At 41.8% G+C, this 27,388-nt stretch overlaps 1 protein-coding gene across 1 annotated transcript; it reads left to right on the top strand.

The window, feature by feature from the left end:
* Positions 1-593: 593 nt before the first annotated feature.
* Positions 594-27,030, top strand: nf2a (NF2, moesin-ezrin-radixin like (MERLIN) tumor suppressor a). The gene is made up of 16 exons (XM_070964647.1): positions 594-1,343; positions 2,639-2,764; positions 2,861-2,983; positions 5,547-5,630; positions 11,187-11,255; positions 11,416-11,498; positions 14,033-14,108; positions 14,689-14,823; positions 15,464-15,538; positions 15,760-15,873; positions 16,789-16,911; positions 17,166-17,383; positions 18,964-19,069; positions 20,460-20,578; positions 21,922-22,081; positions 26,786-27,030. The coding sequence occupies exons 1-16, from the start codon at positions 1,230-1,232 to the stop codon at positions 26,834-26,836; spliced, it is 1,776 nt and encodes a 591-aa protein (XP_070820748.1). The 5' UTR covers positions 594-1,229; the 3' UTR covers positions 26,837-27,030.
* The last annotated feature ends 358 nt before the right edge of the window (positions 27,031-27,388 follow it).

Genomic DNA, 27,388 nt, shown 5'->3' with positions numbered 1-27,388 from the left:
TGTAATGTAAAATGACAACAAACAATCATAACAAAATGATTAGGTATAACTAACTGTTATTTTCATTATCAATTAAGGTATCAATTACTTTCTTGATTAATCATTTGGTCTCCACGATGTCCAGAAATGGTGAAAAATGCCCATGACAATTTCCTAAAGGCCAGCTATACATTTGCTTGTTTTGTTGGGCCAATATAAGAACACAGAAGAATTTTCACACTGCGATCAAGTAGGACAAAGAAAAGCATTTGGCATTTAACTTGTGGTGACTCAACTTTTTTTGTATTTTATATATTAGTATTGGATTGGGGTTGTAGTAGAAGTGAAGGAGATAAAGTGTAGTTATTAAGGGTTCATACATGATATTACAAGAAAACACTTAGCAACTACTACTGTATAATCAGTGTTTACCTAGATAAAGTATATCAATGTCATACAAACAAACAAACAAACAAACAAACAAACAAACAAACAAACAAACAAACAAAACGTGGTCTCTGGCGCTGAGAACCTCATCTCTGTTGTCCTTTTTATGTCAATAATGGGCGCACTATGTTACTCCAACATTCTTTGTGGTACGTGAATGCAGCATTGTTTTCCGGATGAAAAAAAGCTAACAAATGACTAGCAGCAGTTGGCTAGTGCTTCTTTTCCAGCAAAGTTTATGTGCAACAACCCATGAGTTTTGAACTCTCCAGAGGGGATTTATTGGCCTAAAATTTTCTCGGACGCGGAGATGTCAATAGTGACGGATTACACGGTATAGAGAGGTATAACCTTAGCGGAAGATAAGGGCTTGTAATGAATATGCAATGTTAGTTAGCTAGCTAACTTATTTTGTATTTAACCTAGCTAACGTTAGCAACAGTTCTAGAACAGTTACCCTGTATCTTATCAGCATCCGCTAAATGTATTAAGTCTTTTTTTTGGTGGCTGGCGCGAATTACAAAAAATACCATAAAATACGTAACGTCTTTGATGCATTCATAAACCAAGGAAATGTCAGTGAAAGCCAGATAGACACTTTGATGGAACTTGCCTTTAAGCGTCTATCCTGAACGAGCCATCGTATAGGCGGACAGTCACATGCACAGCTGTGTTTATCTTCAGTCATACCAAATCACTCATCTCATGTCTACCCCATAGAGTATAAGACAAAATGCCTTGACGGTGCACTAATTTTGTAGGAATTTTAAACAATTGAATAGTTACTTTATTAACTATTCGCAATGGCAAGTGCCTTAGCAGCGAAAATGGGATTTAACTCACTGATGAGAAAACAAGCTAGGAACTTCAACGTCAGGATCTGCACAATGGAGTCAGACATGGAGTTCAGCTGCGAGGTATGTATGCGTGTTTCAGACACTGAGCATGATTTCATTCATTGTACGTCAAAGGACTTCCACAAGTGCGGTGGTCCTGAACGCAACACAGAGTACATCTAAGCTCTCCTTCGGACTGGGTTACCAGTTGTCATTCATTGCAATGCAGCTAAAACGTCAATGTTAAACCCTCATCTGTAATGGCAATTGAATTAGGGTGTAGGTACAGTTTATCTTAACGACAATAGTGATGATGGTTGCTCGTAAGACATGGGAGTTTCCCTTTTCGACACTAGATGGCAGCAAGTAATAATGAACGCATGCTATTGCTATCATGGTTCTATTCTACAGAAGAGTATATCTGTTATAATTTATCTGTGTTATGCAGCAGTGGAATCATGAACATTTCAGTCTGTGGCAGAGCTCAATGCAGTATAGGACCTGAAATGCTGTGTGCATCATCCTGCAGTGTGAATTTAAAACAACCCACACTGATTTATGGTGGTTCATTATGTATTTTCGGCCTTAGCAGTGTTTTTGGTTTGGTCTTGCATGATGATATACTAGAACTGAAAGGCATCAAAACGACTTGCAGACACCACCTCTGTATTTAAAGGGGAGGAACCCCACCAAAGTTTGCAGTTGGTAATTACACACAGAGCAGCAGCAGGATTCTATTTTCTGTGCTGGGTGATGATTGTATCAATTATGGGTTTTGTAAATAGCATTTAACAGGGGTTGGTCGTATAGGCAAAATGCTCATGCAGCCTTGAAGGGGAATTTCTGATTCTGATCCCTCGTTGGCATTCCCACAGCATTGTGCAGCTCTTTTCTTGCAGTTTTTAACTTTTTTTTTCTTTACGCCAACCTTGAATGCACTTGACAGAAGCTTGCACCCCGAGTTAGCTCAGAGGCTAGAGATGAAAGCTATCTAAATTGAATATGTGTACCAGATATGCCTCATCATAGCTCTCAGCTGGATGAGGAGAACATGGATGGCTCCCTGCTTTGAACCAGACACTGAGGTTATGATGAAAATGCTCCTATGTGTGGATTCAGTAGACACAGCATCTTACAGATGGCTGTCAATAATTGACCTGATAAAGAATCCAGATCTCTTGCTTATTCACACACATTAGGGGAAGTCAGCAAATTATGTGGATTGTACTGTTAATATTTAGCTGCAGCAGACTGGATTTTCTGTGTTTTTAGTTTAGCAGGGGTTTTCTTTTTATGCTGCCTCTTTCAAATTCTTGTATTTCAGAATTTTCTGTTTTTTGAAAATTGTACAAGACAAAGACATTCATGTGTTTCAGGTCAAGTGGAAAGGAAAAGACCTTTTTGACTTGGTGTGCCGAACTTTGGGACTGAGGGAGACGTGGTTTTTTGGGCTCCAGTACAGCATCAAGGACACAGTCGCTTGGCTGAAGATGGAGAAGAGGGTGAGTGAATCTCATGTCATACTGGTCTTCTCACGGACATGATCCATGTAAACATTATCAAAGATGAAGCCAGCATTTTTTGGTTCATTGTTGTAGGTTCTGGATCAGGAGGTACCAAAGGAGGAACCAATCACCCTTCACTTCCTGGCCAAGTTTTACCCTGAAAACGCTGAGGAGGAGCTAGTGCAAGATATCACACAGCATCTCTTCTTCCTGCAGGTACCTCATATGTCATATATACACCTGCTGTTTTGTCATTGTGCTTAAATATGTTTGTTGTCTCTGTTTAAAGTTAAATCAGAATGACAGTGAAGCACCGACACGTCTTGTGGCTCTGGGTACTCTTGAAATGCTTACCTTGTTGACTTCCTGCCTCTTTTGTTTGTGCCTATCCTGCCATGAAGGTCTTATAGGAAAGCTTTTTGTTCACTGACTCTGGTTGACACATTCTCTTTGTTGTCTGATGCTTTCCAAGTTGACGTTCGTTCGTGCTTAGAGGTAAACCTGAAATTCAACATGCCTGTGAGAAGAAGCTGCCTGGCCAGTGGGCAAACACTTTAAAAAAAAATTTAATTGATCGTGGTGTTCCCAGAGGGTCGCTTGTTTTCAAGACTTTTCAAGCCTTTTTGTCTTTCTGAGGAACTGCTATAAAAAAACAAGTCTATGACAAAATGATAACTGTTCTTTAACACTTAGAAGCCCTCAAAATCATCTGTATTATTCATTTCACTCTTGCACAGGAGGCATGTGGCTGATGCGCTGCAGCTTCCTTACTATTCTGATCCAGTGCCAACAGGGGGCACGCTTCAGCAGAGTTTCTGACAAGTGGTCGAGCGGAGCGCTCTCCAGCACACTTTCCATTGTCCCGGTCTTATTGTGTGCAGCCATGTGGAATCAATGCACAACATATTACCGCTGCCCTTTCTCTCCACTTAATACTCTCCAGGGAATTCCTGCGCGGCCCACCACCCCATTCCCCGCACAAGAGATGAGATTTGTAACTGTGCTCCCATCGTCCGATGCTTCCAGCCACATTTATCAGTTACCAATTAGGCTTTACGGGCTCAGTTATTGGCCCAGTTAATGACATATTCTCCATGGGATACTCGTCCCCCAGAGCACTTCTATCATATCCAGCCCATTGTGCTGGGTCAGTTATATGGCTTGAGACAGCGGCGCGCTTATGCTCCTCAACATTTGGATAGAGGCACATACCGATTTAAGACATAGAAAAACTCTCTCTGTGTCCTTTATGTGTTCAGAGGTATTTGAAGGAATGTATTTATTTTGGGGGAAACCTTGCTTTAAAAGAAAAAAAAAAAAAAGGCGACAGCAGACAAATTACTCAACAGTTACAGCGGTACACAGCAACAAGGGGAGAAGAATACAAATGTGAATTGCCTCGCATTGCCTGTCTCCCATTACTCTGCTCTCATTAATTCCCATAATGTCGGGAGCAGGCCTCTGTTCAGATAGTGTCACAGGCATGACAGCTGGATTAGTGCTTATCAGAAATGATCACCGACCCGGATACGAACACACGAGCGTGCGCACACACACACACCCGTCACACACTTTGGACCGCTTAGACAAACAGACACATGCACATCTTCGTCACCTCTACCCGCAATCTTAGCAACAACATGGTCTCATTTGTAAACCCGATCGTAGCCTCAGCCGCTTAGCGCCTGCCACGATTAGGGGCTGTCACCTCGGGCTCCACACCTTTGTTAGTTCAAAACAAGAGAAGACAGCATGACTGGGTTTGCAAATGATAAGGTTTGAAGCATTAAATTGCCATCTTATATAACTACTGCTGAAATATGAGCTCTCTCCATAAGCTATAAACTGGAGACCTAAACCTTGAATTTGGCCCTCTTTCTGACTGGGCTTTAAATATGGAGAATCAACTGTCCTGGGGCACAGAAGAAACATGAATTATAAAAGTGGGTGGCGCTCTCCTTTAATTATGATTTGGAGCGTTTCTTGGACTAAAGCATTTCTGTCATGTCATTATGGTCTGCTGACTAGCAGGCTGAGATTCTTGGAGAACTTTAATGATCATATGAAATAATGTTGGCTTGGGTACATAGTTCCTGGCTCAGTATCTAATAGGTCCCTATGTGGCTATGATACTTAAGTCTTACAATATTTATTTGGCACAGTGTGTCCTGCTTCCATATCTCTCTAAATGTGCAAGTACTGCTGTACTGTAACAGTAGTGGAAGATTATTTACCCAGTTTGCAGCACATAATAACTTCATTTTGTGGCTATTAAAACCTGGTACCTGAACACTGGGCTTTAGCCCATTAACTTTCCTGCATTTGGAAAAGTGGAATTAAGGGAATAATGTTCTGGCTGTCAAAAGCACAGTCGTCAGAAAGTTGTGTTTCACCCTGCACTGTCACTCCTTTCTCAAAGGTGTCAAGTCTTTTTTTTCTTTCATTGTGTTTGAGTGAGATACCCTGTCAATCCGATTCAGCTCCTTCATCTCACACGAATCATTTTGCTCCTCTCATGGAAATCAATATAAAGGAGATGAAATACTCAAACTGAATGACAGAATAAACGTCCTGATTTATATTATAGATGATAGTTTTCTTCCAAAACAAAACGCCACTGTGACTGCTAATGCTGCTATAACAGCTAACAGTGAAAAGCGTCACAGAATATACATTTGTGAATTCTGAATTGATTTTTGGGTTAGGTTAGCTGGAACGAAGAGGGCTTTGCTATTCAGGTGGATGCATGTAAAGCTGATTTTATTTGGTAACTCCTCAGGTGAAGAAGAAGATCCTTGAGGAGGAGATTCACTGTCCACCTGAGGCCTCTGTGCTGCTGGCCTCCTACGCCGTCCACGCCAAGGTCAGTGCTCTTTTTGGAAATGAAGATTTCATTCTCACTTATTTTCAAAGAAGATCAGTACAGTCATCCACCCATCTGTGTACTCTTTGATGATTTATTTATCTTTACTTTAAAATTTGCATGACCACGTGGAAACTACTTCTCCTCTTCAAGCCAATTTCTAGAAAGATTGGTCTAATGAGGTGCTAACAGCTGTGAATAATTCACAACAACGGGGTGTTTTCTGTAACAGCACTAACGAGTGCAACCTTTTTTAAAAAAAAAAAAAGCACGGTAACCCAGACATGTTAGATGTTTCGGCCCAGTTTTCAGGCCCATCTCAGCAAAGAAAACTGACATTAGAATAAACTGGCTGGAGTGTCTTGTTTACCCTCCTTACATCTCAGGTAGTAATTTCTTTGTGGCTGTAGATTACTATCCAAATATATATATGTAACAAGTGGTGTTTCACATTACTTATTACTTTCATGCTTTTACTTTGTTTATCATATAAAAAATATATTAGCAGAGTGTGGTTCTTCTTCTCTTAGGATAGTGCAGAGAGGCGGCCTTTTTTATCCCCAGCAGGCTCGATTATTGTCTGTCTTATATGTTTTCCAAAAAAAAAAGATATAAATCACCTACAACTGATCCAGAACTCTGCCGTCTGAGTCCCGATAAGGACCAGAAGAGCACACATTACGCATGAAGTTCTTCCACCGGCTAGTTTTGGTATTGATTTTTAAAATTCTTTCACTCTTTCACAGAGTGCTACGGGGGCCTCGCACGAAATGCCTTTCATGTAAAAACCAGGAGCCCAGGGGCTCTGGATGTTGCTTTTAAGTAACTGTACTGAAATGCAGGAAAAAAACATTCTGCTAAAGCAGAGCAGCCTACCTGTCGGAGCAGCCTCCCAGCAGGTCAGCAGGTGGTCGAAAATCTCACATAAATAAAATGCCACAAACCCATTTAATTAAAGGTGCACCCAAATAGTGGAGGATGTTCAGTACGGTGGCCTCAGGACGTCTGTCAGCTTACATCCATGCTTCTTGCCACTGATGAAGTTATGACGTTATGGCCTCTTTGGGCTGTGAGTGTATTTGTAATTATCATTTGTGCTCTGGTAAATTTAATTATTCTCTTCAATTATTATTCTAATTGTTGTCTTTACACGTGAATGTTTGTCCAGTAATCTTTTAACTTATGTGTTTGCATTGTTTTGCTTTGCATATTTTGAGTGCTATAAACTGCATTATCCTGTATGAAAGGCGCTGTATAAACCCCTTCATTGATTTATTGGTTGAGGATCAAGCAAGTTACCTGAAGTTCATGGAAATCGCTCCACAGGAAAAAGCTCCCTTAATAAACCACAAGCGATGTGAGTCGTTTTGGTTGAAGGATCCCATCTCTCTGAAATCCCCACAAAAAAAAGATAGGGAGAGTGAGGTGCAGCTTTTTGACAGGTGGACAGGGTCTAGTGAGACTGGAGCTCTACCTCAAAGATTTGGCCAGGAGCCCTCAGAGACTCGCCTTTTCCATTCCAATTTAAAGGGCCTAGGTTAAAAGAGACTGTGTGGTTGAAGAAAAATCAGCAAATGAGCTTGAGACTTGCTCTCTCTGCTGTCAGCACCCTCAATCTGGGAACGGCAAAAAAAAAAAAAAATATATGGGGCCACAATCTGTTTTCGTTTAATCAGCAGTCCACTTTGATTAGAGCCAGTGTGAGTAAATTGGCATTGTAAAAGGGAGACAGGTACTTGTTTGCAGTGCAGCTGCTGAGAGCTTTTTGGCAGACTTTTCCCTTCTCCTTTTCAAATCATGAGTTGTTTTTGTACAGAACCACAGTGTATTCTGTGAAGTTGAGTATATCACACAGTGAGACTTACTTTGGTACCTTCGCTCATCTTTAATCATGATTATGCCAGGCTCAAGACAGCAATAAGGAGAAAGGCGTATTCCAAGATGGCATTAATGTTTAAAAGAGAGTTTTTTTTTTCTTTTTTAATAATGTGAATCATAACTCTGCTCAGGTACAGACAGTCTCACGCAGAATCAGTGAGTGCAGTCTGTTTCCAGTTGGAGGAAAAAAGAGCCGTATAATTCATAACAAACACAGTAGGAAGCCGTAAAAGCTACCATTACCTTGTATGAGTTTCAGAGAGTGCATGAATGGAGGGGATAATAGAAGTTAGGAATAGTGGAGGAATTTGTGTGCGCATAAACGCTCTGACTGACTTCTGTACAATTATTTCACTTTTGTGTCTGAGTCCTTAAACACAGATACCACAAAAAGGTGGTTTCTCCACGTTTTACCTTAATCATGGCTTGCACTGGAGTCAAATGCTTGATGAACACAACAGTTGATAGTGTCTGAAATGTTCTTGGTCATCAGATTTAAGAAGCACACTAACTATGTTCACTGTCCTGAGCCGACAGTTCAGCCTCTGTGGGTCCGCAGAGGGTTCAGTGCCCCCTGTTTTGTATTCTGAGTGGGTGAAGCGCTACAAGGAGGTGTCGACAGGGAATATCAAGAAACAGCTGCTGTGGAAAAAATGCAGAGGGGGTCACTCTGGCATGGAGGTTGAGGAGGAAGTGAGGTCAGCTCCCTCAGCCACAACGCCACTGGGGGCGTGGAGATACGTGTCCAGTTTAGTATGAAAGGGGATGTCAAGCTAACAGGCCCAATGACACTGGTGGCTTCAGCAAATATATATTTGAAAACTGAATGATTATCTTTCTTTTTTCCCCTCGCGGCATGTGACACAGATATGATTATTTCCAATCTGTCTAAACAACAAACGGCTCAATAGAGTTTCACTTTTCAGTTTCAATCCAAACCGCAAACTATGTAATTTAATACTATTTGTCAGCTTCACTGTGAGATTATGTAAATCCCGCTTCACTCACCTGACTCGGCTGTCATAATGTTGACACCCACCTCAGCTTGGGTGAGCTGACATTAGCATGAGGGACAATGAGGAGCAGGGATGGGAAGAAAATGATTTTGCCAATTTTGCTGCCAGCTGGTGAGACATGTCAATTCAGGCACAGTCTGCGGGCATGTAGTGGAACCGAGCGGGGAAGTAATTTGGAAAAGTGCAGGTATGGAACACTTCAAATTTCTGTTGCACATGTGTCATGCTGTGAATGCTTCTATGAAGTATCAACAGTTATTAAACAAGGCACACTTGTCTTTGAGGTAATTCTAACTTCATCTGTAATTAGCACCAAATGACAGAAGAGCTGAGGATGATGGGAATGTCATTACATTTATCAGTATTTAGGCAGAAGCAGCATCGGACAAATTTTGACCCGACGGCACTAGATTAAGGCAAGATTATAATTCATCCTGACAGTATGCCGAACTAATTTCATGGCAAACCATTCAATATTTTCTTCAAAATCACACATATGGGCCTCATGGTGGCAACTAGAAGAAGCCATGATGCTAGCTACCTACAAACATTTCCAAACTGACCCCAAGACCATGGGCAGTTGACAAAGCCTTAGTTTTGGTTTAGAGCCATATGCAGAGGTAGCAAGTCCAGTTTTGCCTGTTTTTAGGTCACACAACAGCAATGCTTTTCATTGGTTAGAGTGTATTTCTCACCATTGTACTGTAAATGGATTTTCTTCTAAGAGACTGGACTGTGTGAGAAGTCCATTTCCTAAATTTAGCGATGACACACAAGATATCCATTATTCAGAGGCCACTGTTGTGGTGCTGGTGATAATTGTTACGTGAAAATATTGACTCACGGCCGTCCTTTGAGAATCTGTTATAGCTGTTAGTTTTGGGGTTGTGTGAAATAATTGGAAGAAAGGTGTGTGATCAGAAGTCACCTGTGAGCGCTGTCACTGTCAAAATGCCAGTCTGCCTCTGCCTGAGCTGGTGGTGCTATAATACCCCTGTAAGTCTATATGTCATCAATTATGTAGCAGTAACAAACAAACAGGTGAGGAAGTGAGGGAGTAGAAGCAGTGAAACCGAAGGGAAAGGATCTAATTAAATGGCTCTCGGCTTCTCCACTCTGTTAGCCGCTGCACCGGTGTTCCAGTCTGTGTGTTGAGCTTATTAAATTTAGGTTTGTTAAGTACTGGTCTCAGACTAGTGTGCACGAGATGAAATCTAATTACTGTAAACCTTGTAATAAAGGTAACACTATACAACAAAACAACACAATGTGTAGCATTAGTGATTAGAGCCACATGAGTGGATGAAAGCTAATTCATTGTGTGCAAAACCGATGTGCTCCAAATTGCATTTTGTAATGTGATGCGGCTGTTTAAAGATGTATTTTCTTCCAAGCACTTTCTTCCAAAAATCCATCATTTTAGTTTCAGTCCCTTCCCTTGCATTGCTGAGACGTTTTCCTTTGTTGTGTTGTTGTTTTCTGCCCCTTCAGATAACTGGTCAGCTGAATGTGACACAGCAATCAAATTTGCAGAGCAATTACGGTGACACTTGAGCAGCAGCAGAGGGGTTTTTATGTGAAACCTCAGTGGTAATGTCACACGGAGAGAGTCTTTTTAGAGTACCAATTCTCCACCAAGTTACAACCTAAAAGTTCAATAGTCACAGAGGGAGAAGCCCATGAGCAGGGGATGAGATGGAGCTTTCTGGTGTCAAAGTCAAAGACAAAAATGCCTCTGCTAAAGCCCATTATTTTGAATCAAGTTCAGCAGTTGCTTTGGTGACTTTGGTGCTTTTCCTCTTGAGTTAAGGCACTTTTCGAGGATGTCCTTCACCAGAAAGTCACCAGAAAATATGTAATTTTCTTACTGAAGGTGTCTTGTGAATCTCATGCAAAGGCAAATTTGCAATTAGGCATAGAATGTGAAGACTGATAAGGTAAAATTTTCACAATGATTACATTTTTCTGTTTACTTCAGACACAAATTTGTCTCTTGAATACCTCAATGCTCCGACAGTGCTGTGAAAAAGAATTTCAAAATCGCCTGCCTCAATGACCTCTTAATCTTGAGCGATAATTTAACAACAAAATAGTCAGTCTGCTAAAGAAAGGCACAACTGGATTTGACAGCAGTATTTGAAAAACATGCACCGAGCACACAGCAATGCCCAGATATGGGCAAACATTCAAGTTAGCCTACTTACATAAATCTACAGTCATAGCCCACTTTTTAATCTGTAGCTACATGTATAATTCATATCCCTCCACCAGTTTTACAGCAGCCCAAAGGAAATTCTCCACTGCCACTCAGTCATGCTTAATCCATCCGTATCTCTCTTCAAACATGTGTGATTGAAGTTTTATCTTGGCTCTGTGATGATAACTGATCAGTCTCCGTTCCCTCAGAGATATGCCTAATAGCATCATTTACACCGTCTCCCAACAACTGGGCCACTGAGTGTGCGGTGCACGTTAATGACCCGATGGCAGACCAGCCTCCATTCATTCTCCAAGACACCCTTTTCTTACAGACGCTGTAGTTTCATCTCAAGAACAGCTCCCAGGAGAGGCATAGTCTGCCCTGTTATTGGCGAGAAGGTGGATAGCGGCCATTAGTTTGGAGTGATTTTAATCCTTTTGGCACCTTTGCTCTATTTTACAGTACGGAGACTACGACCCCAACATCCACAAGCCCGGCTTCCTGGCTGAGGAGGAACTGCTGCCAAAGAGGGTGAGCGACAGCTGGGTTTACTTAACGTCATTCATGAGTGTGGAAGTTTGCATTATGTGCCTTATTATCCAGGCCTATACCTGCATTAGGATCATTTCAGTATGTACTGCATTATTCTGCATGCCTTCATGGATATTTATGTCGTACCTCTCAATTTCAGGTGATTAACTTGTACCAAATGACTGCAGAAATGTGGGAGGAGAGGATCACAGCGTGCTATGCAGAGCACAGGGGCAGGACGAGGTAAAAACTGCTGCACTGAACTGTACCACTGTGAAGATCCACAGTCATCAGCAAATTTTCATTTTGAGTTCACACAGGATGTGCTTAAAAACTTGGTTCCACCACAAGGGATGTTTTATGCAAAGTCCATTTTGGAGATGAGATGCAAAAAAAAGAGCCACATGACAGAAAAGTTGTTTCTGTGGGAAAGTTTTTTAAAAGGAGCATTAATGAATCCAAAGTAGGAACTTTTCTAACATCTATTGTTGGCCGGGAAAAAAACAGCAACACCAAATGGCACAGCTTACCGCAGCCTGTAACTCATCAGTTATGTGTAATTACATGTGTTTTCACAAGATGAACCCAATTCATTTAGCTATTTTTATAGAGGATCATTTAGTGAGAACATATATCATGGTGAAAAGGGCTATAAAAATGATATTGCTGTAATTGCTTTCATAAATCTAAAGTGACACGAGAAGGAAAATCAGTCGTTCTGTTGTTGCACTTTGCTCCACCGCTAAGCTGAGCTAAGTTGAAAATGGATCGGGTGTAACTGTGAGGGATGTGGAGCGTCCTAAAACTCCCGTGGGGGGTGGGAGAATTTAGGGCTGGAAAGTGAGTTCTAAAAGCCAGCAAACCGCAGCACTTGTCAAAGTCGTAATTGAGTCACCGGTGCTGATCAATAACCCTTTCAACCCCAGCAGAGAGAGTGTAGTTGGCGGTCCTCACACCTTTAGCATTTTAATTGTTTAGTAAGTGATGCAGTGTAGTGGGGGTGCAAGAGGGAGGCTGCTGGCCCTTTGATGAGACAATAGTCACCATTTTTAGATGGTACCCAGCCATATTGACAGTTTTTTGATGCTAGTGTTGTGCCAATGCAGTATCTGACTGTTCGTATCTATTCCACTCCACCGCTACACACTCCACTCCACTTCCTCCTGTTGTACAAAAACAAAGCCAAAATATCCTGGATACAGGTGCTGCTATCTTGCACCCGTGATGTCATTTGGAGCCAGAGTCTGCGCAGTAGCAACAGGGGGATGAAGTCAGTGACAGCTGTTAATCATGACATCACACCCCCTTTTTATAGCCTCAAATAGCTAATAAAAACCAAACTTAGCATAAAAATGAACACTTGAACATACATCAATGTGACAAGAACGACCGAAAATGACAGAAACCACCTTTAGGAAAAAATGTACTCGATTTGTAGTTTGGTCCATGTCCCACCCACTAACAATGAGGGGGCAGCCAGCCACCAGGGGCCAATCGAGGTGTTTTGGCATCACTTTTGGGGAGCTGTCCTGTTGTCCATCTTTATATGCTACTTTGTTCCAGACTTAAATAACAACTGTTAGATGGATTGCCATGACATTTGATACAGGCAGTCACAACCCCCTCAGGATGCATTGTTGAAACTTTTGTGATCCCCCGACTTGTCATCTAGCCCCATAAATCCGGTCAATTTTAATTTGCCTAATACTTTTGTTTATGACCCACAAAACTAATGATATTCCCATCAGCCGTAGCTGTACTTTGTGTTTAGTGTTCATTTCCAAGTGTTAGTATGCTAACATGCTAACCTGACAGTGAAAACGGTCAACTTCAGACCTGCTAAACACCAGCTTGTTAACATTGTTAGTGTGAGCATGTTAGCTTGTAGCTCAAAGCACAAGTTTCCACAAAACCTGTTTTTTTTTTTTCATTGAAAAAGCTAAAGTTCTCAAATGTTAATTGTCATTTAAACACAAGAAGCCGTGTGAGATTTGATATCCATCCCACAGGGAGTTAAAGGTTTATTTCATCTTTTCAGATTTCATTCTTTTCAAACTTGATAAGCCATCTGTGTCTGCATCTTCTTTTCATAGAGTGCAGCTGTAACACTTTATGCCTCCACAGCATTAATCAAGCATTAACATTTAAATCTGACCCACTCTAAAGTCAGAATGTACTCCGCATCCAACCTAGTTAAGATTTTGTTTACTTGGCACAATGCTCTCTTGCCTGTTAAAACTTTGATAAAGCTTAAATCATCAATTTCCCAACCACCCATATCAAACAGCAAGTTACTAAAAGTTTAGGCAGAAGCATGCCCTGATTCTTCCTCAACCATCAAAGTATGCTAATGTTCTTTTTTTTTTGCTGAGTTGACCCTGAAATCACAACAGATCTGCCAACCAGGCTGCCGAAAGAGACGAATGAAAGAGTTTGATGCATTTGTTTTCTGTCTCTCGCAGTATTTAGAGTCTTGGAGGCATCAGAATTAGTCTTCATTTCCGTCAAGCACGACCTCTAAAGCCTGTTAGCGAATTAGAGTTGTGTTTTGTGTCTGTACTGTGCATATGTTTTCACTCTCGCAAGGGCTCTGTGGCAGAGTTTTTATAGATCACACAACATGACAGATGCTACACACAAAAGTGGAGGAAACAAGGTCTGATCTGCTTTTTCTCTCCACTTCTGCACCTCCTCTCCTCCCACCCTTCCCTCCCTCTTTTCCCCATTCCCTTGGATCCCTCTCAATCTCTTTCTCTCTCTGTCTGTCTTTGAACCAGGGATGAAGCTGAGATGGAGTATTTAAAAATAGCTCAGGACCTGGACATGTATGGCGTCAATTACTTTTTAATCAGGGTGAGCCAATGCCGCTTTGCTATATCTTTACAGAGTAAGCCAATATAAGAGATGAGCAGGCGTGTCACTTTTGCTGCGGTGTTGTAGGGGAATAGCAGTGTGACTCTCATCATCTTAAGTTCCTCTTGAGCATTTTTAAACAGATACGTATGTTATGGGGCTAATAAACATCAGTTTTTTTGTGCTGGATCTTTTCCAGGTAAGTCATACCAAAAACAAACCGGTAAAAACTCCAAACAAACAGAAATTCACTTGAGGTGACTCTGGCCTTGATCAATCGTTCTCTAAAAGGCCGAGGCATTTTCAAATACCACCAGCAAGTCAGCCTCAGCTTAAGTAATTCACTGTAGCATTACTTTTCAAGTAAACAAGCCCAGACTGAATAAAACACCCTGCAAATGGCATTGTTCAGCTCAGCTCTAACAAATGTTTTTGGCAAGCAGAGCCTCCACAATGCCACCTCTGTCAAACGCAGGTACAAATGAATGTTGGCTGCATGGGGGTTCCCACAGCTGCTCACTGGTGTGCCTTAACAGACTGGTGGAAGAAAAGCTTTGTTTGCTCTGCTGATGTGCTTTAGAACAAAAAGGGAACAGATCTTCTTCTGGGAGTGGATGCCCTGGGTCTGCACATCTACGAGCCGGACAACAGGCTGACACCCAAGTGCTCCTTCCCTTGGAATGAGATCCGCAACATCTCCTACAGCGACAAGGAGGTGGGGGAGTCTGCTGTTGTTCATCATTGTAAAGATTTGGTGGGACAGTACTTAGCTTGTGTTAAAGATGATTGGAACTTGAATATATGCTGTGAATATAGAGCTGGATATAGGCGATCATTTTTTATCATAGTTTATTATGCTGCTGTTCCACAAGTATCAGTTATAAGTTAGAGATGAGCCTGTGTAGTAATCTCTTTTATACAATCTCGTGTTTCATGAAGTGTTGAACCTCGTCCCATCCTTTCTTGTGATTGACTGATGCCTAGTGCACATGTGCGCTGGTGTTTTTTCCTCCGGTGTTCTAAAAAAACTGGGAAAAAAAAGAACTCCGTCCACATGAAAATGCAAAAACAGAATTGAAGAGCATGCCAGACCAACAGGCCCTAAATCCAAAGCCATGTTGGCAAATCGGAAGCTTGAAAAGAGCTTGCTACCTGCAGCTAGAGCTCCAGTCCTACTATGGCAAATTTTGGAATCAGGGTTGTACATTTGCCATATTTCATAGTAGTCAGCACTCCTTATCAATATTGATATCAGTTTCAAAGACACTGTGCAGCCTTGCCTGACAGACATCTTTTTTTTCTGTGGTTTCATCGAAAATCTTTTTGTTTGTTTTTTTTGTCTCCTCAATGTTTAGTTTACCATCAAACCTCTGGACAAGAAAACAAATGTTTTCAAGTTCAACTCCTCACGGCTAAGAGTCAACAAGTTGGTGAGTTCAGCTGAGATGGTAGAAGTGTTTGTTCTGCAGCCAATAAATATTGCTTTTCCACCAGCCACTTTAGCAGCCTGTAAACCATCATTTTGGTTTGTTTCTCACAGTGGAGGTGAAGAAACATTTTGGAAGTGGGTGGAGGATTAGAGTTTTATGATGACCAACCTGTCATATCATTGGAAATATCACCCATTATTGGTTTTGTTTCCCTTGTGCAGATCCTCCAGCTGTGTATAGGGAACCATGACCTGTTTATGCGCCGGCGGCGGGTCGACTCGCTTGAAGTCCAGCAAATGAAGGCTCAGGCAAGAGAGGAGAGGGCCAGAAAACAGGTACTGATAATGGAGAAACAAAGAACCTGCCAATAGCCAAGTTTCCATCCAAGTCTAGTCAACGCCAGTGAATGCGTGTTTCCATCCACGACTGTTATGCTAATGGTGGACGCATCGAGATAAAAGGTTTCAGGCGCTAATTGTCCCCTCAGGTGCAATTAAACCACTGCAGAAGAAGAGGGCACAATGAGATGATGTAATTAAAAGAGTGCCAGTCAAATCTCAAATGATGGTATTTCAATTTGTTCCATGTATTAATTTGAGGAAGGTTTCAGTCTCCTCATCGCTCCACACAGACTGGATGTGTTCCTGCCGTTTAAGTCACATTCATGTATGTCATGATTTATTGCGTGTCGATTGATGATTTAAGTGTGTTTGCATTGAATTTAGTTGTATTTTCTTTTTATAGATACACCAACTACCTCCTCATGATATTTTGACTTTTAATTGAATTTCCGGTGTTTTTACACTTTTTAATGCTCAAATGGAGAATGCATGTGAAACAGGTGGATGGAAACGCACAGAGTGCATTCTGCCCAGCCAATCTCATGTTATTTCACACTTCAACAGTATGTGTCTTTGATCTGTTGGCTGTAATTGTTCACGTCTGTGTTCCAAGTCATACGAGGGAGACAATTTCAAGCATCTGAAAATTCATGGTCACTTCATTCTTAGTACATGAAAGTCACTTCTTCCCCTTTTTTAATAGCAAGACGTCGATTTTTTTTTGTTCTCTTGTGTGATGCCGTCCATCAGGGGCACCTGCTGCACCTGCTTCTGTCAGAGTCATTTTTCCATTGTATTTCCGTTCCTGTTCCATCTCCTGTTTGTTCTCTGGCTTTCTTTCTTTGTCCATATTTCACACCATATCCTCTTTTCTTTCTTTTCCACGCTGCATCTGTGTGTGTCGTTCAGGTAGAGAGGCAGCGTCTGCAGAGGGAGAAGCAGCTGAGGGAAGAGGCGGAGAGGGCCAGGGACGAGCTGGAGAGGAGGCTGATTCAGCTGCAGGATGAGGCTCACATGGCCAACGAAGCACTGGTAAGATTCACTTGTTTAGTTTAACCCAAAATCCACCATTTTGTTGGCTATGTCACATATACGCCAGGTTTCAAATGCAAATATTCAGTCAAATTGAGCTCCTCTCACACCATCCTACTCTTTCTGTTCACCTATTTCCATTCTCTATCTTTGCTCTGTTTGCCCATCTCCTTTCCCATTTGCAACTTTTCTTTTCCCTTTCCCTCTTCCTGTGTTTGCCCTTCCTCCTCCCTCCTCCTGCCGCTCCTCTCCAGCTGCGTTCGGAGCAGACGGCAGACCTGCTGGCTGAAAAGGCCCAGATCGCAGAGGAGGAGGCCAAGCTGCTGGCCCAGAAAGCTGCCGAGGCTGAGACAGAGATGCAGCGCATCAAAGTGACTGCCATCCGTGGCCAGGAGGAGCGGCGGCTCATGGAGCAGAAGATGCTGGAGGCAGAGATGCTGGCCCTCAAGATGGTCGAGGAGTCGGAAAGGAGGTGTGGAGAGGAGGAAAGGAGGCCTGTGTGGATGAACGTACAGTGCACAGCCATCTATGCGGCAATGAATATGATTTTGAATCAGATTTGGCCACCGTGTGGCTTTGTCTCCGTCAACACTGTCTCACTCATACCCAGTTTCTCTGTCTGTGTGTCTGTCTCACACACACACACACACACACACACACACACACACACACACACACACACACACACACACACACACACACACTCTCTCATCTGCGTGGCATGCATTATTTTTTTTTAGATCCTTAAATAACTTGTTCCCATATCTTACTTACTTTGCAAGAGTTTTTTCTTCCCTTTGTAATGTGAATACCTCGAACTGAGGAAGATGTCTTACAGGAGCATCAAAAGGCAGTTCCTGAATAACCTCCTCAACACACGAGCCTCCCGAAAGGTTTTTGAGTTACTATGTTGTTTAATGTGAAGGTGCACAAACACACCGCTGCACTTCAGTTTGCTCAGCAGAGAAGTCGGTCGATATGCTCTGAGCACGGAGCTAAGTCACGCAGACGCATTTAAATTTTGCCGGATCAAAGAATAAGAAGCTCCAACTTGTTTAAAATCATTTAATTTTAAAAGCTTTGTTCTTTCACTGCAGCTGAAAAGCAGGTAATCATGCGGTTACAGCTTCACAGCTGCACAAAGAGGGAAAGGGGGGAGAGCTTTTTCTCAGCAACCCCCCTCCGAGCCTGAGATGCAGCAGTTAATTTGTGCTAGTTAATTGTTAGCAGTAGTATCGATTGATGGTGGCAGCCCCTATCAAACTCTCTACAGCCTGAAGCTCCACAGTGCTGAAAGTGATGTTGTGATCTGGGGTTTATCTATGCCATTAAAATCAATTTTTGCGATTTCTTTTTTCTACACCTCCTTGTCCAAATCAAGTACATATAATAGCCGCTGTTGACTTCTTTGTTTCTTTGGATGTCCGATGGATGAGGAGATGGGGGCTTGATGAGTGATCCTTGATCAGCACTCTGTGAAGCTTCATAGATGCCAATCCATTGTAGTAAAGAACTTCAGTCACTTTGACAATAAAACGGTGTACATATATAACAAGAATAGCACTTCACAGCCTCTACTTCACAATTTATTAGGCAATCATTTCAAATGGACACCATTAACCACTTGCCAGTAACTGCAATTTCTGGATGAGCACTTTGTGCACCAGAGAAATTTAAACCCGTGGCACTCAACATGTAAATGACTACGTCCACTCAAGCCCTTGAGGCACATAGCTCCCCCACATCAGCGAGGAACTGCTGAGTGTTCAGGAACACAGTCAAAAAGAAATGTAATCACCTGCATGTAACTTTCTTACATCTCCGTGTGCGAACTCGATGGTGGAATAATGGAGTCAGAAACGATTGTCTGCTTGGGTGATACATTGATCACCTGGGTAATAACAAAGCGACACTCCAGGTTTGCTGAGTACCAACGTACCGATTATATAAGATAATTTTGGATTCGATTTAGATAATTCTGTTCCCTTTGAAGGACTGGGAGGTGAGTTAAAGCATTAACTGCATCTGCTGGTCTATCTGTTCCTCCCTCAGGGCCAAGGAGGCTGAGCAGCTGAAACAGGACCTGCAGGAAGCCAAGGAGTCAGAGCGCAGGGCAAAGCACAAGCTGCTGGAGATTACCAGCAGGGCCGTCTATATGGTAACAGACCTGGAACTCACACAGACGTAGATGCACACATTACATATAGTACAATATTAATGTATGGCAGGAAACAAATCAATGGAAATTTTACTGATTGATTAATCATTTATATCATTTATTGGGAAAATAAGCAATTATTTGCTGTTTGGAACCTTTGCTTGAATAATCAATAACTCATTATTATCATGATTATTTGTTTGATTGAATATATAATGTTTCTTTCTATCAATCAATTAATCCTTGCAGCTCTACACATTGATAATTGTTAGTAAGTGTAACTAACAATAATTGTTTACATTTTGTATTGGACTTACAGTGTGAGCTCTGCTAAATTATGATGGGCATTTCTCACTTTTTTCATATTTTACATACAAAGATAAATGGATTAATTGAAAGTACATCAAAAGATAAATCAAAAGTGTTAACAGTTGAAACTTACAACCCCCAACAACAAATATAATACACATATTATGCAGTACATGTATACACTCCCACTGCACACCCCACAGAATAGTACTATGTCTGTCCACACTGGGAGCATCAGCCCCAACTGTTGGTATGGAAATGACCATGACGCACGCACGCACACACGCACGCACGCACGCAAGTGTAGCCCTGCAAAGCCACACTGAACTTGCATAAGAACAGGCAGCACATAAGGCAGCCTACGCAACATGTTAAAAACCCACACACTGCACATTTCATCTGCTTACACACATGTACACACACACATACACATATTGAGATGAGGCCAATGATAGAGAACGGCTTGCTTGTAAGCTTATGAATAAAGAGTCTACACACACACACACACACACACACACACACACACACACACACACACACACACACATAAACGACATGCCACTAGAAATCTATTGTACATGTATCAGCTATTGAGTGAAAACGTGTACACACACTCGCACAGGCACACAATTTTTTCCCTTCCCATTTCCAATGTCCTCATTCAAAACTGCCCCCTGCGCTGTGCTTTATTTTGAGTGTATCCGCCACGTCGTTTGGATTCACGTGCCAAACGATAGATTTACATTTATATAGTGTATTAGGTCGCCTTCACATCCAGCCGGTGGACGAGGTGGCATGTGACTAATGCATTTCTGACATTTGCTCAGGAGCTAAAAGTATATATTTGTGTGTTCATGGTGTGGCCATCAAAGTGGTCATCTTTTTACCCTTTTTGTGTTCCCTCAGTCTACATTGTGACATGCTTGCACAGGTCTTCTCCATTGCTTCTCATCAGTTTTTTCTTTTCACTCCCACTTCCTCTTCATTCTGCCCCATCCTCTTTTTTTTTTTTTTTTTTTCCCTGTCAGTTTGTCTACATCGCTTCCCTTCCTCTAATCTCTTTTTCCATCTCCCCTCCCAGTCCCCTGGACTGCCGCCTGACAGCATGCCTCCTGACCTGAGCTTCAGCAGGGAAAACCTCAGCTTTGACTTTAAAGATACTGACATGAAACGCCTCTCCATGGAAATCGAGAAGGAGAAGTGAGTGGCTGGCCCTACTCTGCTGTCTAATATTTTGGGCCTCAGCAAGTTTGCATTTGACACGTTCTGGTTATGTGGTTTAGCCTGATTGCAGTGGTTTTGTGATATAATTGCTAATCAGCTGAAGGGACTCTTCAACTGATGAATATCTGTATTAATTTTAGATGCGCCCAAAATGTGTGAAAGATTGAACTTAATGCATGATTGTGCTCGGAGGGACAGTTTTTGATTTGCACACTGAGACGCAGGAGTTTGACCCTCAGCATTAGCTGTCACTGATGTCACTGCCAGCCTTCAAGCGTTTTGTGTCACTTGAGCTTGCAGACAGGAAAAATTACATTGAGAGTATGTACGACTCTGGCAGTGGAGTCGAATAAATTACCCAGGTCTTTGTTGTCATGTAATTTGGTAATTAGGTTTTGAAGATGAAATTAAGTGAAGACAGAGACTAAAGGTCTCATAAGGCTTGAAGAAAGACAGCAGTGGAATTGAGAGATACATAAATAATAGTAAATTGTGTCACTACAAAAAGGTTGGCCAGTGAAATGTTCCCGAAACTGTTTCCCCCCACCATTATTTCGTAAGAACTCTTTGTAAGACCTACTATTATAGTTAAACGTACACAGCTCATTTAAGTTCTCTGGAATTACAATACCTCCACCATTAACCAGGCAATCAGTCAATGTAATCAGGAACAAGGCATTATATAATTGCACATTTCAGCACACTGATTCTAAAAATTGTGCATGTCTCATATTTTCCTTCCAGATGAGAAAGTCTGGAAAAGACTTCCCTAAACTGTGAATAAGGTTTACAGACACGTTTAGACACAGACACATTTTTGCAGGGTTGCTCTATTAGGAAAAACATTAGATAATTGTTTCATTTTATTTGCTGACCTTAAGAAGGCCTTTGCATAAGATCATATAGCCTTAATTTTCACACTTTTTTCATTTTGGCCAACACTTGAGTAATTGGGTTAGAGTACTATATAACAGCACTGGTTTCAGGGTTATCAATAATGATTATATCTCAAAGTCTGTGCCTCTATTAAGGAAATAAAACAAGGATGCCCATTGTTGCCATATTTATCCATAATAGCTATGACAATACTAGCTATTGAAGTCAGAGCTAATGGGAAAGTAGGCCTTTAAGTTGGGATAAGGAAACCAAAATTTCCGGATGACAGATTTGTTGGAAAATGGTGGTTAACTGTTAATGGAGACACACATAATCAGGTGGTGTACCAAACTGTTCAGCATAGTTGACATTTGTCTTAAGGAAAAGGGCTGAAAGGGAAATCTAATAAACTGTCTCCCAACCTGCAATTTGGTCATGTTCAGGGTCGAGTACATGGAGAAGAGCAAGCACCTGCAGGAGCAGCTCAATGAGCTGAAGACGGAGATTGAAAGTCTGAAGCTGAAAGAGAGGGAGACTCCTCTGGACATCATTCACAACCAGAACACCGAGCAGGGGACCAGCAAGCACAGCAACTTTAAAAAGGTACCGATCAGCTCTGCTACTTTCATGCTCGACACACAACACACATTCTAACACATGCCACAAAGGACTCCTTGTATGTTCCTCTGGAATACACTGTACATGCATGATTTTACATTTATGCCTCATGTTCACACTCACAGTCAATTATTTGTAGTTCTTTTAGCACCTTGTAAGCATGCACAGATTCGCCAATAGGTTGCAGAACAGAAATCCGATTACATCAACCCCTTTAGGTGATTTAAGAAAATGAGGTGTAAAGATTAACCGCTACATATCAGACAACCAATACAAGACTCGGGGATTAGACTGTATCAATACACAACCACAGATCTGACCCAGATTCTAACCCAGAAATGTGAAAAAAAAATGATGCAGCTGTCAAAAAACAATCTTTAGGAGTAACTCTGTCTCTCTTTCTGCATTTCTTTTGTGTGTGTGTGTGTGTGTGTGTGTGTGTGTGTGTGTGTGTGTGCGTGCGTGCGTGCATGTGCAACCTGCCCCTCCCCTGTTAGCTAGCTACATTCCCTGAACACAAACCTACCTGAAGGCATCCACAACATCACCACACTGGAAGAAATATCAGGACCACAACGCTACCTGAAATCTTTACATTTGCAGTCTTCACAACACGCAGCGGTATCATAAATTATGCAAATCTCAAGATACTCATAGACTAGTACTGAAGCTGTTTTGTCCAACCCAGAAGTTGAGGTTAAGGAAAAAAAAAAAAAAAAAACAGCCAATAGCATTTAAAGGTGCCTTGTGCTGTTTTCTTGTAAATAAACAAAAGTTTTTATTCACTCTCCGTAACAAACTGTGTGTATCCTTGAGCTCTAACAAATATGTTGAGTGCATTTTTTACCCCCTAAAAGAGTTTCTAAGCCAAGTTTTAAAGTATGTTAAATCTAGTGCTGTTTACATGCAGAGGGTTTGAAAATTTTTAGAAACTTTCCGCAAAATTTAAGGTCTGGGTTTTTGGGAATTGTGGGAGATGTTGAACAATTTCAATCTAAAAACTGCTTTTAATTATTTGTGGTGAAAAGTACACATAAAAAGTATGCCCATTTAATTGAATTGTAACCATGCGCTGCATTCAGCAGTGCACTCTTCCATCACATGCACAGATAATTTGTCACCATCTCATTAAATAGGACGTGAATAAAATTACAAGCCTCTGCATGCACAGTGCATTCTCCCACCATATGTGCAGCCCACACAACTGCCAACACTACCTCACTGTCTGATTCACAGAACTACACGCTTTCAGTCAAAACTTGATTATATAACTGGAGTGGATATATTTTGTATGATATTTCAGTTAACCAGCAGATGGCATTTTAAAGCAAAGCATTACTTGTTAACCCCATCTGCTAGTTGATGCTAGCTAGCTATTACCATGTGGGATGTAGCTTGATTGAGAAGTTTTAATTAATATATTTCCCGTCATTCTTGTTAAATGAGTCTACTCAGTTAATTAAAGTTCAACTTGCTAAATTGCAGATTTTTTTCCACGTCTGTTAGAAGGGGTTTCAATCACTGTATGTGTGCTCATCATATGCTAAAAGGTTTGCATATATCTGCATATGACACGGCTAATGTAGCCTGAGCAAATAACTGATACCTATATTTCCAGTTTATTCCCACTATTTCCTGCTATTTTCCATAAATTCTTGTTAATTCCCATGCAACGTGCCCACCTTAGATATTCCCTGAAATTTGGAACCCAATGTACATCCATCTTACTTGCTAGCAGGCTTCTTCCTCCCCTCCTTTGCTGGCACATGGTGTGAACCTCTATCTCAGTATTTGAGAAGAAATCTGTTTTAGTCAAGTAGTAACAATATTAAATCCTAACTGCAACCGAATCGTATCGAATCCACTTAGAACCGCAGTCTTGTATGTCTCGTAAGTGTTTCTACCAGATTGTCGTCTTTTGTATTTAGATGCATATTAAATCGTCTTAGACAGAGAAATACACACCCCTATCTACCCCTAATGCTTCAACTGCAGTCAGATTAGCTGGAGAGACATGAAGTGTAAATGTGGCTTTCATACTGACCTTATATCATCTTCCAAGGATAACTGTCTATCCAAAATTTGATAGTCCTCCCCTGTAAAACACCCACAACTAACCATCGTGTTATTTTAAGGGGAAGTATTGATTCTCAGAGCATCACTTAATCGCAGCGGTCTCCACTTGGCCCCGGGTTCATTTTTGAGCCTCCAGCTTCTTCGTTTAAGGACCTGCTGGGGGAGGGGAACCGATCATTCATTTTTCACTGTGACAGCTAAAGAGTGTGCAGTGATTACCAGTCCTGAGTGTATTAAAAAAAATAATCTCACACATAAATTTAGAGGGAAACCCGTGTTTTTGTATGCATCTTATGTCAACTCCATCAGTGGTGATGATAGAAACTGACACAAAGAGGTTACAGACTCCTTCAGCTTGAGGGATATCCCTAAATTGATTGGTCAGAGGCAATGGAGCTGTTATAAAAAGTAGATTCTGTTTCTACTGTCCTTTGATGAATTGGCAGATTAGACTCATTTTCCTTTATCTTCCCACTCGAGTTATTTCTCTGTAATTCTGATAAAAGTGTCATGAAAATTTGAGCCGTGTCCTCAGCACATTGTGTAAAAAAAAGGCCTACCCGTCCTCTCTTCTTGTCTTCCAGTGTAAAATACACTGGTTAAGGGAGCGGTAATTGATTTTTGCTTGGTGATTAGTCATCTAGATGGATGGGGGCACCCCTGGCATGCAGGGGGAGAAGGAGCTAAGTTAAAAGTGTTGGTTTAATTGAACTAGAGCTGGTTGGCATTCATCTTGTTAGCGAGGGAAGGGATGAGGGCATATGGCATCGCAGGGAGAAGGGAAGAAGAGTCGAGGAAACTAAGCCGCTTCGCCAAAAGAGGCCAGAAGTTTAGGGGAGGCTGAGGTTGACCAAAAATATTCAAAAGGATGAGGAGTTTGAGGGAGGCTGAGCCCCGGAGAAGTGTTCTATGAAGTTGGCAACCAGAGGAGGGCAGGGTGAGGGTGGGGGGATATGGTGGGAAAGGAAGAGCAGGGGAATGTAGAACGAAGCACAGATCTCTGAGCCAGAAGCATCAGGACCTCTGGGCAAGGTTTTCTCCTTCCAGACTCCCTCTCCCCTCTGGATGATTAATGAATGGCCCCTTAACACGGCCCAGCGCCTCTGCACTTCTACGAGGCCACAGATTCTGCTCTGTTAGCACCGGGCCTGCCAGGAGAGCTCATTCTCAGCAGCTGAATCACAACACAAGAGCTGCAGTGATTCTGTGTGAAGATTCACTGAGAGGAAATGCCTTTTTGTATGTATATGGAAGACCATCCACACTGTCAAGTGGCACACAAAGGAGGTCAACCATTGGGGTTACTCTCATTGTGCTCTCCTGCATATTGAAACAACAGGCAGAAGGATTTATTTTCTGGAAAAAGGCTGCTGCCGTGCCACTCATAACATAAATACTGTGCCTGGAACAGTGAATGAAGTGTTCTTGGTCTTTCCAGCATGGAGACTATGGGCAGTGTGGAGTATGGTGTTGCAGAGTAGGACACCAATAAACACACACTCAGGCTTTCACATTCAGGCTGCCTGTCAGCAGGGACAATGGAAGGTGATCTGTAAACATCGTGCTGCAAATCCAGGCCTCTCCCACACATTTTCTGTTCGGATTTGCTTAAGTCCCTCCATCTCCACATTCCCTGGAAATAACCTGGATTTCCCAAACTGTCCTCCTTCATCCCCAGTCTAATATTTATATTTTTGGCAGCCACTTTAATTCCCCTTACCCTACAGATGTTTGAGAGAGGAAAAAGTTTGCCCAGCCAATTTGAAGCAGTGCCCACTTATGCTACATTAGATGAGCTAATGGTTAGCTGTGCTGAAGGGGTTAAAGCACAACCGGTGGCCTGGATTAATCCATCACCAGCTCATTTAAACCTGGAGAGAAAAACAATTAGCAGTGCTTTCTCTGACTGGCATTGATCTTCTGCTCATCCTCCTCTCCCTGTCTCTTTTATCGTCTCTGCAGTAGCACAGAGTTTGGAAAACCCACAGCAGTTGTAAACTCTGATTGAGCCTGATTTTTTTGTTTCATTAGAAGATGCATCAACAACACTTCATGCCTTCACATACCATCTTAGATTCATTACAAACAGAATAACCTTGGGGGAATGTTTTCAGTAGACACACTAAACTGTACAGTCTCTCCAATTATCCTCTCCTTATGATCACTTAGTCTTTTGATTAGTCAAGGGAAATAAGTCTAATCATGTGTTTTGATGGAATGGAATACTATGGACAGTGAAAAATTAAACAGCATGCTCTCACAAAAGAGTCCACAATGTTAGGAAGACCTCAAGTGCAACCAGCTCTCCAGAGACCGTCCAGGGCGCTGAGGGTTTCATGCATTTGCTCCCAAACTGAGTTCTAAAAGTTGGGCTCAGGATCATTCACACGTTGGCACCCCAGTCAGATATTAAGGGTCTTTGTGGTCATGGTGCTTGCATTGGTAATACACAGAAGGACTGAATCTGCTAGAAAAGTACAGATATCTGATGATTTCAGTGACATTAGTCTCATTTGGTGTCTTATTTTGCTTGCTGCAATATATTCTGTACATGTTTAGTTCCACCATAGTTAAAATAAAACCTTATCAAGTCTCTCGTTATCTCCTCCACAGCTAACACTACAGAGCACCAAGTCCAGGGTGGCCTTCTTTGAGGAACTCTAAACTGCATACTTGTAACGATGGGAATGCACAACTGCCAAGAACCTCATCATTCCACATTCTTGGTCAGTTTAAGTGATTGGCCACACTACAAAGCCTTGTGCTCCACCTCCTGGGAAACCACCACGAAACACTACGGACCAAGAAAAACAAAAACAAAAACTGACCATTGCCTTGATCTGCACCAGGGGTCTCATGTGTACGCACAAACAGGGATGCATGCATAATGCTCCTGCACTAAATCTGGAATTTATTACAAAAAAAAAAGTGTGTGTGTTTACAGTAAGAGTGTGTAGATGGCACACTCTCCTTGAATATTTTGAAGTGAACTTGGGTGTGGGTTTTTATTCATGTCAAAGAACAAAGGTTGACAATGCAGACAGAAAAGAATCTGGTCTCAGACTGCTTTGGTTCCACTGTGGCTCTAATGAGTCAGTATTTGTGGAGTTAGAACAGTTATTATATCATGTCCAAACTGGGTGACCTACTTGCTGTAATTTGATTGCCGAACTGTTTTGAAATTCAGATAGAAATAAACCACTAAGGGATAAAGTT

The sequence above is a fragment of the Chaetodon trifascialis genome, chromosome 6 (assembly GCF_039877785.1).
Source record: "Chaetodon trifascialis isolate fChaTrf1 chromosome 6, fChaTrf1.hap1, whole genome shotgun sequence".
In the NCBI taxonomy this organism is placed as follows: Eukaryota; Metazoa; Chordata; class Actinopteri; order Chaetodontiformes; family Chaetodontidae; genus Chaetodon; species Chaetodon trifascialis.
The sequence above is the reverse complement of the archived record's forward strand: the minus strand, read 5'-3'. Positions and strand labels throughout refer to the sequence as shown.